Genomic DNA, 8836 nt, shown 5'->3' with positions numbered 1-8836 from the left:
AAATGTAAGTGTATAAATATTTGAGAAATACATCTTTGACAAGAATAAGCATAATATATTATCTCAGCGCATATACGCTGCCTTGAAACACAATTGGAACAGATATATAAAGATGGGCCCTCATGCCTTGTCAACAATTGTCCTATTCTTCAGATTCATTTCCTCCCTTGACAGAAACTAGGGTCTCCATGTAAGTAACCAACTGCATCGAATTACTGTGTCCATGAATTTGGAGATCAGTCATTTGTTTGGTAGAGGGGTCATACAAGAACAGTTGTCCGTTATCAATTTTATTCAAGAACATGGTGTCATTCTTCCAAAATCCTAATGGTTGGTGAATTCTTGCAAAAGATGGTCCAATAGTAAAAAGCCTATTCCAGGAGTCCTTAACACCAACTTTAAGCAACAACCATATATCATATCGAATCTCCCTCCATCTTTCATCAACTGGCATGAGAGCAACCATGGCAATCGATTCATTCAACACGAAAAGGCTTTGCTCAGTAACATTATCTGGAAGTGGTGTTTTTAGGAATACCTCATCGCTCATGTCAAATGACAAAACAAATGAGTCCTGGTCATGATCATATGCCAGCCAAGAACCCATCCCAGTGGTGTATGCCATCGGGCCAGTTTCCGAAATAAAACACTGGGTTCCATCAACTTTTCTCCAAGAATCGGTGCTTAAGCTGTATACCTCTTTTTGGTATATGATTTCTTTAACGTCTTTCATAACATAGTCGTCGAAATTGGGTTCATACATACTAACAAAGTGGATTATCTTGTAGTCATTAGTTTTGGCATCAAAACCAAATCCCATACCTTGAATACGGGTGCAATAGCCAGCGGGTGATTCGGGGACAACCTTTGTTTCTCTAATTGTAGGGTTCCATATAACAACCTTCAATGTATCGTAAGCGTGGAGACAAACGAGACCATTGCAAGAACCCACCACAGAAATACTAAACTTCTCGCCAAATGGCTCGTCGTTCCTAAAATACTGTGGAGGTAGAGGTTGTGTAAGGGGGGATATTTGGAGTTCTTCATAAGAAATCGTGGATACAACATAATCGTCCATTGTTTTGTTGCTCGTTTTAAGGAGAAGGTGGGTGTTGCTGTTGTTGTTGTTGTTGTGTAGGACGTGTTTTCTTACGAAGTTTTGGTGTGTGATGAGAGCGTACCAGGATTTGCAGACGCACTTGAAACGCAAGAGAGAGACGACCGGAAGCCATAGCAGAATCTGCGTCACCAAGTCTTCAGGCAATTCGTTGGCCATCATCATCGGGTAATGGGTAGAGAAAGCTTCGCAGGGTTTTTAGTTTCAACAAGGAGGGGATCGTAATGTATTCTCCATGTAAAAGAGAGATATTGAAGTTGAGCTTTTGCCCATTTGGGCTTGAGATTGGGCTTAGGCTTGGGCTTGAGCAATAAGCTTTGAGTTTAAGCCCAAATGGCTCAGCAAATATTGCTTTTAGAATATTTATATAATTATGACCATTACATGCACCTGCCACCTGATATGTCCATACCCCTTAATTTTTCTTGAAAAAACCTGATAAATGTTTTTTTAAAAAAAAAAAAAAAAAACTCGGGCTCAATCAAGGTTTATTGAATCAAGCCCATGCATTTCGGACCGAAATGATCCACAAATTTCAAAGCAACAAAAGCCTAATGATTGGCATACAATAAAGAGTGACTTTCAAGTTGACAAAATACAAATCGTTACCTTCAATAGGCCCATGGGCTTATGACCGAAAAGGCTGAGTAGCAAACAACTAAAGTGTGTGTGAGCCCAGTCAACAAATATTGTTTTTTGATAATTGACGGTTGTCCAATTATAATGTACAATTAATTGTTACAAGTATTTTCATTATATTCTAGTATGGAGAAATAGAAAAATGAATTACCAGAGAGATTATCAGGCCTTTTCACTTATTAATTGAGGATTTTTTATAATGATGATATTTATTTATAGTTATATTTTGAAATTTTTGAATTTCATAATAATAGACAAACAAAAAGGCTAGGAGTTTTGATTTTGAAACACATACAATCATTCATGGACACAATCGTTATTCTTCGATTTGTGCTTTCGTGTTCTTGCTTTGAGTGAAACGAATGAAGAAAATGAAATACAATTCTTTTTGTTTGGTTTATTTCTTGTCGTCTCAAACATACATACTTCAAAATAATAATAATAATAATAATAATAATAAAATGAAGAAAGACATCAAAGACAGTGACCCAATGAGACCAAGGCAAGTCAGCTTGGTAGACCCAATTATGATACAGAACATGCACAAAAAGACTTGCACAAATTAATCCGAAAATAAGATAGCATGTGAAAAAGGAGAGCTTCTTCCTCTATCCAAGCTGAAGCAATACTTTATTCAAATGCCCTATAAAAAAGAAAGAAGATAAAACCCTAAAAAAATTATGTTTTAATTAATGATGGCAACATCTTAGTTGGTCAAACATGTTCTGAATTTATTTTTTACTATTTTGTTTTTCAAAAAAAAAAAAAAAGTAATTAAAGAAAAAAAATGATAGAATTAAATTAATATCACCAAACTTTTAAGGCATCTAGGTGGAGCAATTTCGAGCCACTTCAGTCTTTATTCTTAACCGGGACAAATATCCTTTTGAATTCCTATTTCTTTGGGTCCCACAATGTCTTAATTAAAATTACATCCCTATTCACCAACTTCCACCTATTTCTTATTCTTTTCTTTTATCTTCAAAGGAATAAGGAGTCTCTTCTCTCGTTTTCCAATATTTCTTACAGTAGCATGAGAAGAAGGGATCTGGGTTACATGCTGTTATTAAAATAACAACATATATGCTGTAGTAAGCAATGGTCAACATTGAATCTTTCAAAATCTTTTTTTATTTTTTCTCTCATATTAAAAGCTTCTCAGAGTAAGTCAACTTTAAGATTCAATCTTGACCGTTGCTTACACTACAAAGGGTCTAATTCAATCTCAACTTTAGAAGGATTTGGCCAATTAAGTACTGTCTTAATTGTCCATATTTAATTTTACGAAGGGTCTATATTTAATTTTATTTTTTCTCTCTCTTTCTCATAAAAAATAAAAAATAAATAAAATAAATAAAAAAACGTAAAATTAAATATAAACAACAACAAAACTTTAACATAGATGCTGGAGTTTTTTTACATCAATATTTATAAAAGATATGTCTTGATTATATGATAATTAACCAAGGATTTAATTAATCCAAGAGTGTCAAATCAATTAAGTATTTAGTTTTTTTTTTTTTTTTTTTCATTTATGCTTTTAGTTCGCTGTTTGTTTGCGAGAAAATGTAAATGTACGGGAAAAAAATTTGATTGAAATTTGAATATGGGGTTTCTCTGTTGTGGAATAGAAGTAATTATTGAGCTGATAATTAGCCCATAATTCTTATGCATATAGGTCAAGATTATTTTTTGTTTAGTAAACATATGCATGGTGTTTATTGCAAACCCTACAAAACAGAAATCTCTGCTTGCAAAATATCACGTATACAATCCGGTGGGTTATAGAGACACACCGTATTCATAGTTTCATGCATAGCCAACCTAGCCAGAATATGGGCCACCCTATTTCCTTCTCTACGTGTATAACGCATTTCCCAAACAGGAATAGATCGCAAGGTAAATCGAATATCCTTTGTAAGTTGGCCCCATCCACTCTCATCAGCGTCGTTAGAGGTTATTGCATCAATGAGATTCTTTGCATCGCCTTCCAGTTGAACCTGCCTTATCCCCATTTCAGTACAGAGTTGAGCGACCATAAAAGAGGCTACGGCTTCCGCTGCTGGTGGATCGAGAAACCCATGACAAGTCTGACATTTCGAAGCCCACATCTGCCCCAGATGATCGCGAATAACTATCCCAAAACCCACGCATCCCTTCCGTCTATCAACTCTGGCATCCCAATTTGCCTTGAACCAGCCATGGGGAGAGGCCATCCATGTATGAACAGTGGGTTGTTCAGCAGGTGCAGCGGTTATCTTCCTCCTATCCATCAGTGTTTGGAATACCTCCATCGCCTGAGTTGCTTGCTGGACAATGCGGTTTGGGTTTAGGAAAGACCTACCATGGATGACTTCATTCCGTCTAAGCCAAATGCGTCGAGCTATACCCACAAACTGTAAAAATTCTAGTCTATCATGCTTGCTAAACATTGCTTCAACCACCTACAGGAAATCCGGCCCCTTAAACCAGCTCTTTTGAAATTTAGTGCACCCCGCGCTCCATACATCGCTTGCCGAGGGGCACTGCCATAAAGTGTGGAAAACAGTTTCAAACTCCCTCATACATATGGGACAACTAGGATCCATGATGACTTTACAAGAGCACATATTGACTCTAGTAGGCAGGATATCGTGACAAGCACGCCAAAGGAAATGTTTCTCAGCATTTGGGATATGGAGCTGCCAAATGTTGCGCCAAATGGGGCTATTACGAACACGGGAAGACCCCTCCGCCTTGGTTTCCATATCACGTTCTTTTTGTATATGGTATGCACTCCTCACCGAAAAACCCCATTGGTTGTTCCCCTCCAAATAAGAGCATCCTCTTGATCCGTAGCACTAACCGGAAGCGATTGGATAGCTATAATCTCCTCTCTTGAAAACAATTGTTCCAATAATGCAAGCTTCCACCATTTTGTATCTGCATCAATATATAAGACTGCTCATAGTTGAATTAGGATCAATCACACTTGAAGGAGAAAGCACCTTGTAAGTAGACAGAGAAGGGAGCCATTTATCCTTCCAAATGCGGATTGTTTTCCCATTGCCAACTCTCTATAACAATCCTTCCTTAACAAGCTCACAAGAACTCTGGATACTTTGCCAAACAAATGAAGGTTTCTTCCCACAAGAGGCTTAAAGAACCGAGCACTCCGGATAATATTTGGCTTTCGTAATCTTCGTTGTTAGACTATTAGGAGTTTTCCACAACCGCCAAATTTGCTTGGCCAATAGAGCTCTGTTAAAGCTAACAAGATCATGGAAACCCAAACCTCCACAAGCCTTGGAAAGACTCATCTTGCTCCAACTCATCCAGTGAATGCGTTTTTCCTTTTCTTTATGGCTCCAAAAAAATCACATCATCAAGGAATTAATCTCCGTACACAGCACCTTGGGGAGCATGAAAATACTCATGCAATAAGTAGGCATAGCTTGAACCACCGCCTTCAGCAATATCTCTTTTCCCACCTGTGAGAGGAATTTCAGCTTCCAGTCTTGTAGATGATTCCACACTCTTTCCTTGATACTTTTAAAGGTTCTTGTATGTGACCTTCCCACAAGAGCAGGTAACCCCAAATAGGTGTCATACTGCTGATTTATAGGTATACCTGCTAGCCTATGTAATTGTGCTTTGTCATTACTGGATGTGTTTCTGCTAAAGAAAATCGCCGTCTTATTGGTATTCATCTTCTTCCCCGACGCCCCTTCGAATAAATGTAAAATGTATGACAAATGGTTCCATTGAGCCATATTAGACCTGCAAAACAGCAAGCTATCATCTATAAAGAAAAGATGACTAATCTCCGGCTCGCACTTCGACGTAGGGACCCCCATCAAAGATTCGTCCCTATTTGCGTGGTTGATCATTGCACTTAAAGCTTCTGCACATAATAAGAAAAGGTAAGGTGATATAGGGTCTTCTTGTTGGATACCCCTAGAAGGGGTGATGAGGCCACAAGGAGTCCCATTTACAAGAATCGAATACTTCACCGATTTAACACACATCATTATGAGAGAAATCCATCGGTCATTGAATCCCATCCATTTCATCACCGCCTCTAAAAAACCCCATTCTACCTTGTCATACACTTTGCTCATATCAAGCTTAACTGCCATAAAGCCCTTCTTCCCCCACATCCCTGTATGCATCGTATGGAGTGTTTCATAAGCCGTTAGTACATTATCCGTAATGAGTTGCCTCGGACTAAATGCACTTTGTGTAGGGGCTATGATATGGGGTAAGATCTTTTTCAAACGATTTGCTAGGACCTTAGAGATAAGTTTATACAACACATTACATAAACTTGTAGGTCGAAATTCCGTGACACGAGTTGGGTTTTTAACTTTAGGGATAAGTGCTACATGAGTCAAATTAAATTCTTGAGGCATCACACCGGCATTAAGGATATCAAGAATAACACTGCATACCTCTTCCCCCATGGTGGACCAATTGGTTTGAAAAAAACATGCATTCAGCCCGTAAGGTCCCGGGGCTTTAAGAGGTGCCATTTGGAATAAAGCTGCTTCAATTTCTTCCGCCGTAAACCTCTTTTGGAGATCCATGTTCATTTTGTCTGTCACCCAACATTCTATGGGTTGAAGGCACGGGTTCGGGTTACCCACCGGTCCCATTGTAAACAGAGTAGTAACATCATCCACAAAAGCTCCCCCACGTCAGTTGAGGTTTCCCATCTCTGCCCCCTTTCATCCGTAATCATTGCAATATGGTTCCGTCTCCTTTTTGCATTTGCGCATACATGGTAGTACTTAGTGTTACGATCACCAATTTTTAGCCATTCTTCCTTAGCCCGTTGTTGCCACCACAATTCCTCCTTATCCAGCAACACATGTAATTTTGTTTGAATTTTTATAATTTCTGCTGTAGCCGCCAAATCCTCCCTAACCTGGAGCTGTAAGAGCCTCCCTTGCAATTTGGATATGGACTCATGCACACTGTCATGGGATTTTTTCTGCCATCCCTTAAGCTCTTTTATACAACTTTCCAGTTTTGACCCAAGGCGGTCCCAACTTGTCCCATACAACCCCTGCTGCCTCCAAACCGTCGTAATAACCTCGTTATAGCCTTCATCCGAAGCCCAACTGGCTTCATAAAAAAAAACCTTTGTCCTCGTCCAGCTAACCCATGAGGCTGTGATACATATAACACAAGCAGAGCATAGTCGGAACATATAGTAGCATTCAAAACCACTTCGGCTTCAGGGAATAAATTCTGCCATGCGAAATTCGCAACTCCCTGATCAAGTAGCTCTTTAATTAAGCCAATTCCGTCTTGACAATTACTCCAAGTATACTTGGGTCCAACAAAACTCAAGTCAGTTAGACCACATTCCTCCAATGTTTCTTGAAAGGCTTGCATGAGATTGTGTTGTCAGACATTTCCACCCAATTTTTCTGATGTCGCCAACTCTTTGTTAAAATCTCCAATGCAAACCCAAGGATCCAAACCACCTAATTTTTATTTGGAAAAAATGTAAAATAAACCTGTGTCAAATCATGATCATTTTAAATATCTGTTCCAAAAAAAAAAACCAGTTTTTAGTACAGTGCATAAGTTTTTCGGAAATTTAAAATACCAATCAATGACTTCGGTCGTTTTGGGAAATTTACTAATAGTATAATTAAGTAGAATGATTTGGCTTATAAGGTACCATGTAAAGAAAACTAGAGCATCTATATATGGGTGCGTTTGACAACCGGTTGTGGCTCATGTGCATGTGCTATGCACTGTAGAGTAAGTTTGAATGGTCTGCCAAAAGTTGCAGCATGAAAGACACTGCTGCAGTGCTTTTGCTATGTTTAACACGCCTATTTTCAGCCTGCATTTAGTGTTCCAAAACTGTCCCTGCAGCTAACCCATTCAATGTGACGACAACCCTTTTGCTGTGAATACTGAAGTAAAAAAAAGTTTGAAGAAATATCACATTGAATGGGTTTGTTGCAGGGGCAGTTTTGGAACACTAAATGCAGGCTGAAAATAGGCGTGTTAAACACAGGAAAAGCACTGCAGCAATGTCTTTCATGCTGCAGCTTTTGGCAGACCATTCAAACTTACTCTACAGTGCACACACATGCACAGGAGCCACAACCGGTTGTCAAACGCACCCTATGTTGTATTTTTTTATTATATATAATAAATTTTTATTACCATGTTTTCAAATCTTTATATATATATATGATAAATTTTTTATTATATCAAAATATATAAATTTTGAAAATTAATTGATCAAGTTTAATATATTTTATTTTTGAGTAGTTGGAGTTTTTTAACACTTAATTAAAAACAATTTTGGGTCTCCATCGCTCTCTTCATTACATCCTATTTCGCATGTGTAACATCTCTAGCCCGTTAAGTCTGAGTTTGCCACTTTTCTTCTTTTACAATAAAAGTTTTTTTGCAAGATACATAAAGATTACATTAGAGTACTTGATTTTTAAAGGATACGATAAATGTTTAAAACATTCTTAAAGAGAATTTATTACAAGGGAAATTAGGAAACATTAAACTTCAGTTGTGAAATTTCATATTATTACAATAACTGATATGAAAAGACTATGAAAGTTAATAATTATTCCCGCGCCCATTCCGGCCTCTTATCCCAGCGACCTTTCTACCTGAAAACAAGAAATAAAACTGAATGAGCCCAAAGGGGCCCAGCAAGTAAAATCCACAACCATAAATAGTTTTGGGAAAATTTCAGAAAGCCCCCCTGAACTTCCAGCTGTTTTGACAAGCACCCTCTGAATTTCCAAAACTCTCACTTAGACCCTCTGAACTTTGGTTTGCTCTCACTTTGGACCATTTTAACATTAAAGTCAAACAATTTGACTTTTTATACCCATTTTACCCTCCCCCAAAACTACATCGTTGTGTGTCATAAAACTACAACACCTACCCAGCCCAAAACGACGTCGTAAGCAATAATTTTTTATTTTTTTTTTTTTAAAAAAAAAAATAAAGGAAATCGGGGTTGCTGGAGCCACCCCCTAGCCGATCTGGGGGTGGTCGAACCACCCCCATGGCCAAGGGGGTGATCCGGCCACCATCTTGGCCTAAAAA

General features: G+C 38.2%; 2 protein-coding genes across 2 annotated transcripts; both read right to left on the bottom strand.

Moving 5' to 3' along the window:
* Nucleotides 1-28: 28 nt before the first annotated feature.
* On the bottom strand, nt 29-1318 carry LOC132172493 (F-box/kelch-repeat protein At3g23880-like). Its single transcript, XM_059584004.1, has one exon. The coding sequence runs from the start codon at nt 1280-1282 to the stop codon at nt 143-145; it is 1140 nt and encodes a 379-aa protein (XP_059439987.1). The 5' UTR covers nt 1283-1318; the 3' UTR covers nt 29-142.
* A 2168-nt stretch (nt 1319-3486) lies between these two features.
* Nucleotides 3487-4503, bottom strand: LOC132169849 (uncharacterized). The gene is made up of 2 exons (XM_059580802.1): nt 4264-4503; nt 3487-4200 (listed from the first exon to the last, which is right to left on the bottom strand). The coding sequence occupies exons 1-2, from the start codon at nt 4501-4503 to the stop codon at nt 3487-3489; spliced, it is 954 nt and encodes a 317-aa protein (XP_059436785.1).
* Nucleotides 4504-8836: the final 4333 nt, after the last annotated feature.

The sequence above is a fragment of the Corylus avellana genome, chromosome ca2 (genome assembly GCF_901000735.1).
Source record: "Corylus avellana chromosome ca2, CavTom2PMs-1.0".
In the NCBI taxonomy this organism is placed as follows: Eukaryota; Viridiplantae; Streptophyta; class Magnoliopsida; order Fagales; family Betulaceae; genus Corylus; species Corylus avellana.
This window is presented reverse-complemented; position numbering and strand designations above follow the sequence as displayed.

Excerpts from the sequence above, each read along its gene's own strand:
- LOC132172493 (XM_059584004.1), bottom strand. The coding sequence starts at position 1,282 with ATGATGATGGCCAACGAATTGCCTGAAGACTTGGTGACGCAGATTCTG.
- LOC132169849 (XM_059580802.1), bottom strand. The coding sequence starts at position 4,503 with ATGGAAACCAAGGCGGAGGGGTCTTCCCGTGTTCGTAATAGCCCCATT. Across the intron at positions 4,201-4,263 it reads AGTGCCCCTCGGCAAGCGAT|GTGGTTGAAGCAATGTTTAG; the intron begins GTATGGAGCGCG and ends GATTTCCTGTAG.